General features: G+C 38.9%; 1 protein-coding gene across 3 annotated transcripts in view; it reads left to right on the forward strand.

Moving 5' to 3' along the window:
- Positions 1-7,649, forward strand: part of AFTPH (aftiphilin) — a 69,513-nt gene extending 61,864 nt beyond the window's left edge. For all 3 annotated transcript variants that reach the window (XR_005243369.2, XM_007970446.3, XM_007970445.3), the window contains one exon: positions 6,541-7,649. Coding sequence is in view for 2 of the 3 variants with exons in the window: in XM_007970446.3 (XP_007968637.3) it covers positions 6,541-6,685 (145 nt within the window). In the remaining variant the exon portion in view is untranslated. The remainder of the gene's footprint in view (positions 1-6,540) is intronic.
- The last annotated feature ends 4,686 nt before the right edge of the window (positions 7,650-12,335 follow it).

Genomic DNA, 12,335 nt, shown 5'->3' on the forward strand with positions numbered 1-12,335 from the left:
TCAACATATTGTATTACAACTTGCTTTATAAAAGTCAGTTGATGCCCAAGTCCAGAAAATATTATCAAATTATGTTTAATTATGAACTTAATAGAACAGGATTATTTCATAAGAGATTGGCCAAGGCTGACAGACGTGGTTTTCTTCCTCCCTCCTGCCTTCTCTTTGTAGAGACTAATTCTGATTAAGTATTGTGATCATAAGGCCATTATAGAAACACTCTCCCTTTCTCTTCATAATTGCTGAGAAGATCATCTTTGAGAACCCAGTTTTATAATCCTAGAGTCACTTAGGCTGATCTTTTTACTTGCAGGCTAAGATGGTTCTTGGAATTTTCATTGACGTGCACCTCTGATTTGGGAGGTAAAGCCTTACTTTACCAGGCTTTCTAGAAGCCCCTTCAGAGGCATGTCCTATAGAAAAGTAATTACCATCTCCCTATGTTGGAACTAAAGGCACAGAATGTCACTCGGGCCATGTGTTTGGGATTCAGAAAATCTTTAGTTTCATATGATTAGGCTGGTACAATCCATCGCTTTGAATTACTGTTAACCATAAGACTGAGCCAGTTTCTAACAGGAAGATGTCATTCTGAACCAGGAAATCACTAGTGCAAAAAAGCAAATACTGGTTGATTGGCACACCAGCTCTGCTGTCTCAATCCGTGATACATCAGCGTTTTAAAGTGGAACTATTTACCCATTGGTTGCCCACTTTGAAAGAAGTCTTGTAGCTCTTTCTCCTGAATAAATACATGCCAATCACATGTTAAATTCAGGTTTATATTTTAAATAGATTCTTCAATAGAAAAACATCAATTTAAAAAAGCCTTTTTTATTGTGAGTAATAAATGTTCATCACTCTTAACTTTAGCTTGAATTATCACATTGTCGTTTAAAACTTTGTGTGCTTAGGCCGGGCGCGGTGGCTCAAGCCTGTAATCCCAGCACTTTGGGAGGCCGAGACGGGCGGATCGCGAGGTCAAGAGATCAAGACCATCCTGGCTAACCCGGTGAAACCCCGTCTCTACTAAAAAAATACAAAAAACTAGCCGGGCGAGGTGGCGGGCGCCTGTAGTCCCAGCTACTCGGGAGGCTGAGGCCGGAGAATGGCGTAAACCCGGGAGGTGGAGCTTGCAGTGAGCTGAGATCCGGCCACTGCACTCCAACCTGGGCGACAGAGCGAGACTCCGTCTCAAAAGAAAAAAAAAAAACCGTGTGTGCTTTTATTCCCCCAGATTTTTCTTGTTACCAATACATATAATTATGAAATACATTATTATACATTTCATAATTGTAGACTACCTTTAACTTTTCCCTAGAATGGCTTTGTAGCATGTAAATCCTTGTTTGTCTGCCAGTTCTCTCCATTGTTCTCATTGCCCCATCTCTTTACAGTATGCCACCTGGCACTGCCAAAGCCTCCTCTTCAATGAACCTACTTGTAAATGTGGCTATGTGGATTTTTTTTTTCTAATTTTTTCTCTTTCCAAATAAATCACTTCTTCAAATTGAAACTCCTCTCATAGAAAAAAATGGATGAGAAATTTGTATGTGTTAACTAAAAGCTAACGCACATTTGACTTAAAAATAAAAAAGGATGCTTTTATTGTTTGGGTTTCCCCCTGCTATTTTTAGGACAACCCCTTCTAGGACAGTTCTACTCTTTCCTCACTTTGTTTCCCCCTGCAGTCTCACTGACCAAAGAACTATAGTTTTGAACATCGCAATGATGAGAATTCATTTTGTGCCATTAGGAGGAGCTCTAAACCACGTTAGGCTCTCCTGATTCTTTAACTCATCTTTGAAACATGCTGAATCTAGAGAACTCTTCCAAGCCCTATCACTTTAAGAAGCTATTTTTTCTCTTGTTCTATACTAATAGGGAATGAACTTATCATGTATCCTGGAGTTAACGTCTGCTAATTCTGTATTGAGTTACTCGCTAGGACCTGTCCAGCATCATATTTAAAACAAAAATTGGAGAGAACAAGTTGCCAACTTTGTATTTTCTGTTTTGAGAAATGTCATTTGAAAATGGTAAATACAAATGCCCACAAGTGTTAAAATACTGTAAAATGTCCCAACGAGTGATTCTCAATTGTATAGAGCAGAGACAGGCTTGTGGCATAATTTCAGAAAGCATTTTTAGTATCTTATTTTTAGGTTTTCTTTCATTTTTCTCTTGAATAAAGTGAACTGCAAAAAAGCTCAGCAAAATCTTCTTGGCTATTGACAATAAGCAGAAGATAAAGTGAAAAGGCATTGCGATAGACTGTAGGGTAAGAAGGAGTTAAAACAGTGGTCAAGGTAGAGGAGAATGGACATGGACCAAACAATAACCAGTATTCTTTACTAAGTGTCTTTGAATGTGTCAGGGAATGTATATGGGCTCTTCTCTTTTGGAACACAAGTTGTGAAAGTGACTTCTCACTTTGAGTTTTTTAAAGATATGCAAGTTCTTAGTTTTAAAATAGTTCCATCTTCTTGCCTACCTTTCCTAATATGGAGGAAAATTACTTCCTGTTGTAAATCACTACTAACTAGTGACAGCTAGTTAGTAGCCATAGACCTGTAACTGAAGTTTATGCAGGTCAAAGAAATAGTGCCAAAAATAATAGATCTTTTATTCTTTTTAGGCCTTTTTATTGAGATAAAAATTTGTAATTAACTCAAGTGTTCAGTTCACTGGTTTTTAGTATATTCACAAAGTCGTGCAACCATCATCACTATCTAATTTCAAAACATTTTTATCACCCCAAAAAGAAACCCTGTACCCATTAGCAGTCACTCCTTATCCCTCTCGTTCCCCAGGCCCTGGCAGCTACTAATCTGCTTTCTGTCTCTATGGATTTGTCTTTTCTGGTTGTTTCACAAGGATGGAATTCTACAGTCTGCAGCCTTTTGTGTCTGGGTTTTGCTTAGCATTCTGTTCTCAAGTTCATTCATGTTGTAGTATGTATCCATATTTGTAGCATGTATCCGTATTTGGCTGCACAATATTTCAGTGGACATAGCACATTTTGCTTATCTGTTAATCAGTTGATAATTGGGTTGTTTTCACTTTTTGACGATTATGAATAATGCTGCTATGAACATTTGTGTATAAGTTTTTGTGTGGACAGATGTTTCCCACTCTCTTAGGAGTGGAATTGCTGGGTCATATAGGAACTCTTAACTTTTTGGGGAAACTGCCAAACTTTTCCAAAGTGATGGCACCATTTTACGTTCCCACTAATAACATACATTCCAACTTCTCCACGTTCTTACAACACTTGTTACTGTCTTTTTGGTTATAGCCATCGGTTTGAAGTGGTATCTCATTGACATTTTGGTTTGCATTTCCCTGATAGCTAATGATATTGAGCATCTTTTCATGTGTTTATCGACTATTTGTATATCTTCTGTGGAGAAATATCTGTTCAGATCCTTTGCCTTTGTTTTGTTTTGTTTTGTTTTAGTAGAGACAAGGTCTCCGTATGTTGCCCCAGGCTGGTCTTGAACTCTTGAGCTCAAGCGATCTCCCTCCTCAGCCTCCCAAAGTATTGGGATTACAGGCCTGAGCCAGTGTGCCCAGCCATGTGCCTATATTTTAATTGGATAATTTGTCTTTTTATTGTTAGGTTGTAAGATTTTTAAGTATATTCTGGATACTAAGCCTTTATCAGAGAAATGATTTGAAGATATCTTCTCCAATTCTGCAGATTGTCTTTTCATTATCTTGATAGTATTCTTTGACACACAAAAGCTTTTAATTTTGATATGATCTGATTTTTCTTGTGATTTAGGTATCATATGTAAGAAATCATTGCCCAATCCATGATCACAAAGATTTATACCTAGATTTTCTCCTAAGAGTTTTATAGTTTCAACTCTTACATTTAGGTCTTTAATCCATTTTGAATTAATTTCTGTATATGGTATGAGGTAGGAGTCCACATTCATTCTTTTGCAGGTGGATATCCAGCTGTCTGAACATTGTTGAAAAATTTCCACCACTGAAAGGTCTTGGCACATTTGTCAAAAACAACAATTAAAACACAATTGATCATATTTTTTCCTGGACTCTCGATTATAATCTATTGACAAAAAGGATACATCTTCACTAGAGAGAATATAGATCAAAATTAGGTCACTACCTTTGAGAAATGATCATAACTTTTTATTTTCAAATTCTCCTTAAGTGTTAAATGTTTACTTCTTTCCATATTCTAAGAAGACTAGCTCACAGCCATCCACAATGACTATAGATAAATGCACAAACTAAAACTGTGTAAACTTGTTTTTATTTTAAAATATAATTTCATATTGCCTCTGAAATAAAGCAATTGTTTAAAACCCTAGAATAATTACCAACTGTTTCTTAGGTAAAAACTTATTTTTTGCTCTCTGTTCCTACACCCAAACTGTACTCCACAAATAGGGAAGTCCATTTAGGTGCACTTTTATTCACTATTGTTTTAAATAACCATTTATCATTATAGAAGTAGTAAAGTGTATTTTAGAAAGTTAGGAAATCCAGACCAAAAAAAATTAAAAATGAAAGTATCACATTCTTACCATTCAGGATCACTAAACTCCTTAGTGTATATTCTTTCAGATCTTTTTCTATGCAAATATATATGTGGGAAGGGGTTCTACCAAAAATGAGATTTTATAGTCCATAGTGAATTGAACCTAGTCTTAGTGGTCTCCATCTGTCAATTTCAGTGAGTTTTCATTTCATCTACTTAGGCTATATTCAGATTTCTCCAACTATCCTTTCTCGGCTTTGTACAAACCAGTATTCAATTGAAGACTATTGTACCTGGCTGTTAAGGCTCTTAAGTCCCTTTTAACCTAGCATATCTCCTCATTTCTTCTGTTTTCTGTTTAATAACAGTAGCTTGTATAAAGATTAGTCTGGGTGTCCTGCAGAATGTCCTAAAAACTCTGGATTTGTCTGTTTGCTTCCTTAAAGTAATATTTACTGTGTTATGTATCTCCCTATTTTCCTGTAAATTGGAAATTATATCTAAAGGCTTGCTGAATTCAGGGTAAATATTTTGGCTAGAATGCATCCTAGGTGTTGTATCACATCAGAAGGTCCATACATCTAGTTGACTCCATTGTTAGTGGTGCTGAGATTGATGATTGGTGAGAAGCTGACCTTTTCCATTATACAGTCCCAGGTTTTCAATTGTCATGTATCTGGTTTTACTTTGGAATGATGCAGATATCCAGTTCCCCATCAAACATCCACATAATAGTTTTGCCACTATTTAACTGCAATTTAAAATGTAGATTTTCATCAGAAAAAAATGTTGGATTGCTGTTTCATTCTTCTAAGAAGCTAGTACTGAATGCAGTATTTGGTTCATCTGCTATATGCTTGATGCTTTTTCCCTTTTGAAGAACTTTAGTCCTAAACGTCGTTGGATTTTTTATTCATTCTATAAAATTTTTTCAGTCTGGATTCAACATGGTAACAGAAAAGTCCTAGGAATAAAAAAGCCCGTAGCTATCGTTCCTTTCTTGCTTTACCTCCTGGCTTCCTGCACCCCATCCAAGGAAAAAGGAAACATTTAGGTCAAAGAAATAACTTGTGTCACATCTAAGAATACCAGCTGTCCTTTACCATAAAAGAGAATTAGGCTTTTTATAATGAACAATTTGAAATGATCTTTGGTCTAAAGTTAATAATCTGTGTAACTATTCCTTCAATATATTTAATGTCGCGGAAAAAATAAAGTTTGAATTGCAATCATGTGCTCAATTTGAGGGTCATTTGGCATTTTCTGTGGCTCACCTGCTGAGTAGACCTGGGTCGCCAGGGGTTTTCATGTCTGTGCTAGGCACCAAACTGCTTATTTCTCATATCGGGGCCCAGTGCAGCAAGATACACTTCATCTACAGGACCCATAGGATTTAGAGATTTCCCTCTCCCAGAGTTCCGTCCTGCCTGTGTACATGCATAACACCAGCAACCAGCCCTGAATGCCGCTGCTTTTGGACCTGCTGTTTGCATCCCAACAGTCTGAGACTGGGTCTTAGTGAGCTGAGAGCTTTCTCTCCTGGAATTCCCCACTGGGAATAAAGCCTGAGGTTAAAATGACTTAGTCTTGCCCTGGACATACTTTGTTTCATGCTGAGGTTGTTTTAGGGGGTGGAGGGACAGGGAGAAATCCGGTTAGGTGGAGTGTTACTAAGGCTTCAGCATTATATTTCTGCTTAGTAACATTTTAAAATTATGCCTGGGTAGATGCTTCTAGTGTAATGTAAAGGCTAAAAAGTACACGAGCTGTCCAGGTATGCATGTGAGTATGTGTGTGTGCATGCCTAGCTTTAATGAACATAAATAGGCCACGTGTCACTCTTCATGAAGATTTGGCATTTGGCACAGAAAGCACACTACACAAAAGTATTACAAGATTCAGGAATTAGCAGAGGAAAAAATACTCAAGTCCCCTCAGATTGCTGTCTACCTTGAGAGTGGATTTTCTTCCATTTGACCTACGGCAAAGTCACATTAACACACTTGTCTTTTTCCATTTGTCAATAGGAAACCGAAAAGAGAAGAGCACCTGAGTGAAGAAGCTATCAAGGTGATCGCTGGCCTTCCTGACTTAACGTTCATGCATGCCAAGGTGTTGATGTTCCCAGCCACGTTAACACCTTCCACAAGCTCTCAAGAAAAAGCAGACTGATAACTGATGTGAATTGGACGGTTACTATTGCTTTTCCTTTTTCCCATCCCTTCCCTACCATCAAAAGTATACCTGCTCTAATTAAAAACAAAAAATTCAAGTTCAGCTGATTTGTTGGTAAGCCGCACTAGAAAGGTATACATAGTAATGTATATTTATTTACATACTGAAGTCCTAAATTTATATTAGAAAAATGTAAATAATCGGGGGTAAACATTTTTGAAGATTTATTCTTTTTGTGTTGCTGGGGTGTATACATTTATGTCTTTGTGAAATACACTGGTGGTGTCCTTCTTACAAAACTTTTGAAATAAAAAAAAACCTCAAATCTTCACTGTCTGAAATCCCCTTCAGTCTTTTCAGATTGCATTGACTGTCCTATTGATTTTTCATATTACATGTGGAATTACTTTTGCTATCATAAATAAGCTCCAAAGTCCCCCATTTAATTGGTTTTTAATTTTGTGTATGATGGGTTTCAGATCTGGCTTTTGTTAACATTTTGGGGCTTTTTTAATCTTTTCAATCTGGCGTATTGCTGTTTGGCCTTTTGCAAGGTACTTAATCAATTGCTCTTTTGTTATAGGGTATGGATCACTGTCAGAACTTGATTGGAGGGGTTTAAAGAGATTGTGTCTGTTTAAAATTAGTTTGATTCGGAGAAGGACCAAATTATATGAATGTCTTACAATGGCATTTACTTGTTACTGATTTTTTTGTTCTATTGTACCACTATTTTTTGAGGATTTTGCACAGTGTAAAATGACATAATCATAGATTGCTATGGTTTAGGCTGTATATACAGTGAAAACTATGGGTTTTAAATGTTTGGGGAAATTCCTATGGAAAAAAGAGAGACATGTAGAAGAACCTCTAACAAGGTTAATGTGCATGCCCAAGGTCTTTTGAAATTTCAGTGTGTAAATTTCCTTTTAGCTTACACAAAAATAAAATAATTTAAAAGAAATTTAGCCTGGTGTCTTTGTCCTTTGGTATGTGAGGAAAAATGTAATGAGTTTGAATCAGAAGTTTTATTGAATATTAACATATTTCAATCCAGAGAAAATCATTTGATAGGGCTTCTACTTTGTTGAAGCCAGGAAGAATTAGAATCTGGCCTATAAGAATTGGATCAGTACTTTTAGTAACTGAGCTGTTTGCTTTTATATAGAACATGAGATCGGTAAAGAAATTCCCATGATTCATTATAACGTATCTTCATCAGAATATTGGCAAGGTTAAATTGGGATTTGCAGGGATTTTTTTTCTTTCCAAGAATATATAAGCGTGAAATGAAGGTAGACAGAAAAAGTCTAAAAAGTAATTTTAGAATATTATTAGATATTGTTTCAGCAAAAAGTCACATGACATTGCATCAGGAACAGGCAGTCAGCTGACAGTCGGCCTCATCCACTCTGGGAATGTGCCAGTGGAACGCCTGCACCTCTGTCATTGACAGATTCCTGTGTTGCCAGGGGATTACACTGGCCATTGGAACGCATGCGTGAGTGTAATGTAAGTACGACCTGGAGTGACAAGATGCCTATCCAGTCCATATCCCACCATTTCCCCAACTATTTTTTTTAAAAAAACTTTGGTCTTTTTCAGAGAAAGCTTTCCTTCAGAATAATCACAAGTTTTTAGTATCCCACAAACCTTTTGGATGGAAAAAGATGACTCAGAAAATTCCTTAGCAGAATTTTTCATGTTTCAGTAATTGAAACATAAAGGACTACTTCTATAGTACCTTACAACTAAATTATAATGGCAAGTTTCACCAACCTAAGTTCACAGCCCACATGTTAACTGTGTTACCATGAGAAAATTAATCAACTTCTCTGAGCCCGAATTATCCATAAAAATGGGAGTGATCTCCTACCTCATGAGGTTGATGTATAAATAATGGATGTATTTAATAAGACGTTTGTCACATGAGTAAACAGTCAATGAGTGGCAGCCAGAGCATAACATCAGGGAACTCTGTGAAAGCTCCTGGAGTCCCAGTAGATTCAAGAAGCAGCCACAGGAGAAAGGGTCACTAAATAATAATAGAGTAACTTGGCATTTTAAAATTGTTAAGTGGGCCTTCGTTATGAAAGTGGCTTAAGCCAGACTTTCCTTTTGTTGTTGTCCTAGTCTTTGATGATTTCATAACAGGTACATTAATATTGGATCATCATAGCTTAAAGTTAATGCTTCAGTACTGAAGACCAAAAAATGGTCAGCTTTGTGCCAGACCAGGTTTAAACTATACAATAGCAGTGGCTGTCAGGAAGAGCTTTGAGCACCTTCCTGGGATCTCAGCTAAGGGGCAGCCTGTCGCTTCCAAGCTTGTCTCAGTCATCAGCAGCTGCACATCTATCTTAAAGTCACCCAGGAAGATCCTGCAGAGTTGAGAGGGGAAGAAACTAAGGAGTAGGAGCCCCAAAAGACCAAATCCTACACTGGGGCTCAGCAAACAGTTTTGGGTCCTCTACATCTTAAAACCAGCTCATTCATCCCGCAGCTTCATCCCACTGGATGCCCAAGTCCCGAGAGCCATACATAATTCCCCAGGTTAATCCGAGCCAGACTGGGAAACAGGGGAGAAAACTTTCGTTGAGTCACATCAGTACTATTTTTATGAGTCTTTTTTTTTTTTTTTTTTAATAGAGAAGCTTGTTCTTCCTTCTTCACGATTGTGTTCTTTATATAGAATTTGTCATCTTTTCATGCCTTCATGTTTTTTGAATCAATTAGGATTAGGCCTGACTGTGAGTAACAAAAACCCAAAATACTGCATTTCATGTAACAAGACTGATCCTTTTGTCACATTTTAACTTCTCTGAAATTGGAATGCATCATACAATTGGATGGGTTGTCTTTAATTGGCTGTGGTTTCTTTTTCTTAGCGACGTATTAAGTAATGCTACCTTATAACCAATGACAGAGTAGATGAAAATGGTAATGGTGGCTTAAACAGTGGAATTTTATTTCCCTCCAGTCTAGGGCTGGTAAGGGGCTTCCTATGATCACCTCCTGAAGTTCTTACCAGCTTGTTATTTCACTATTCTCAACACATGGTTTCTACCCTCTGGTCCAAGGTGACCATTAAGGTTATGGCCTTCATGCCTATATTCCAGCCATCAGGATAGAAAGAGTGAAGAGGGGACTCTCCTTCCCATTAAGGAGACTTTCCATAGGGCATACACAGTATTTGCAGTTATAATCTGTTGGCCAGAACTTCACTGCAGGTTCCTATCTAGCTGCAACAGAGGCTGGGAAATACCTCTATTCTGGGTGGCCATCTAAAAGAAGGGGAATCTAGTTTTAAGGAAGAAGAGAACAGATCATGTAGGGCAACCAGTAGTCTGAGCCACACCTATTTTTTATTTCTCAGCTCATATATTTCCTTGAGATAATGCATAGAGAAATGAATTCCGAGATCATTTTCTCAGGCTGCAATGCCCCAGGCTAGATTTACTGCCTTCCTCATGCTTTTCCAAAAGGGAAAGGATCTGTAGAGGGCAGTACAGGATTTCCTGGGACCGTGGGGGAACAAGTGCTAAGACAAGTCCCGGGTAGAAGTAGGGGCAGCCTGACAAGATGAAAGGAGCGCTGAATTGGAGTGGGAGTTGTGTGTTAAATACAGCCCTGCCACTAACCAGTTGTAAGACCTTGGATAAATCCCTTTTTTAAGCACCAGGTACTTCATAAAATGAGGGATTGGAGTCTATAGAATCAAAAACTAAGGTAGGAGAAAACCTTAAAGAATAGAATTTTAGGGCTGGAAGATCAGCTGGTTCAGCGCTTTCCAAACTACTCCCAGGAACCCCGCAGCAGTGCCAGGAGGCCTTGGCACCTGTAATCAGGGTGTGTCCAATAATAACACACGGGGCTTCTATATTTGGGGAGGGGAAAGGTGATTGCAGAAGATTTTCTTGTAACAGAAACGTTCCATTGCTACCAAAAGTTGAAAACCAAAGATGACTCAATACTCATAGCTGAAGAAATTAAAGCCTAAATAAGAAAACTGACTGGCACATCATTACATATCTATAACCAGGGGCAGGACCTGAATCCAGTTTCCCTGACTCTTGGCTTTTTTGTTTATACCCTCCTGCATCCCCACACCCCCATCTGAATAGCTGGCTGGCCAGCTTTTGCCCAAACATTTGCAGGGACACTGCACGGGCTCAGGACTTCACCAGGAAGTCTCCTTGCCCACCTCTGATGCACACGCACATACACACGCTTGGTTGGCAGCACAGATTGTTAGGACCTTGAGTGGAAACCTGATTTCCCATAACCGGTTGCGCATTGGTTCAAGTTACCTTCTCTCAAGCCACAGGGATGTACCTAGACTCTTTTCCATGAATATCTGAAGATCACTATGCTGCTCCTCCTCCTACCAAACCTCCCATGATGACATGGTTTCCAGGCCTTTCTTACACACATTATTCTTTTCTGGACATCGTCCAGTTTGCCAAAGTTCCTCTTAAAATGTGCTCCCCTGACAGAGCTAGATGTCATCTCATCACTGGCATGGGGCTCGTTTTATTTCAGACACTATTTTTAATGTAGCCTAAAATTGCATTACTGTTTATGGCAACAATATTGCCTCTTTAGCTCACTGTGTGAACAGCCTTTTCCCCCTAACTGCCATCAAAACAGATTTTTTCTCTCATCTCTCATCTCCTGGTGTCATTGAGTTTTTAGAGCCTAAAAGCAGGGTTTTATATTGATCCTTTTCCAGCTTTTTTTTTGTCAGCTTTAGACCATTGTTTCAGCCTGTTCATCTCATCAAATCTTCATTGTACCGTCAACACACACACTTGCCCTCCTTCCTCTGCTCTGTCATCCACAGATTGATAAACATCCTTCATAATCCAAATCACTGACACAAAGTGTTGACCAGTAAGACATCCAGTGTGCCAGGAAGACCCTGGGTGCGGCTTCTCAACCCAGTGATGCCCACATTTCTTCATCTTGCCCACCAGTCATAAGAACAGGTGAAGCCTTGCCAAATTCAATCACATTACACCTGTGGCATCTCATGGGCCATCCTGAGCATTTTTACAGATGCTCCCCAAAACTTCATGCAGCTTGAACATTTCTGTGACTGCCTGGCATGGTGGCACACACCTGTAGTCCTGGTTACTCAGAAGGCTGAGGCAGGAGGATCACTTGTGCCCAGGAGTTCGAGACCAGCCTGAGCAACATAGTGAGACTCCGTTTTCTTTTGTTTTGTTTTGTTTGTTTGTTTGTTTGAGACGGAGTCTCCCCCTCTGTTGCCCAGACTGGAGTGCAGTGGCGAGATCTTGGCTTACTGTAACCTCCACCTCCTGGGTTCAAGCGATTCTCCTGCCTCAGCCTCCAGAGTAGCTGGAATTACAGACGCGTGCCACCACCCCTGGCTAATTTTTGTATTTTTAGTAGAGACAGGGTTTCACCATGTTGGTCAGGCTGGTCTCGAACTCCTGACCTCATGATCCACCGGCCTCAGCCTCCCCAAGTGCTGGGATTACAGGTGTGAGCCATCGCGCCCGGCTGAGACTCGTCTTTAAAAAAAAACAAAAAAAAAAAACCTGACTAGTTCTCCAAAAGCAGCATAAGGATGATAAAACAAGTAGAAGATAAAATGACATCTAATCAGGATGGGAGATTAAAT

The sequence above is a fragment of the Chlorocebus sabaeus genome, chromosome 14 (assembly GCF_047675955.1).
Source record: "Chlorocebus sabaeus isolate Y175 chromosome 14, mChlSab1.0.hap1, whole genome shotgun sequence".
NCBI lineage: Eukaryota > Metazoa > Chordata > Mammalia > Primates > Cercopithecidae > Chlorocebus > Chlorocebus sabaeus.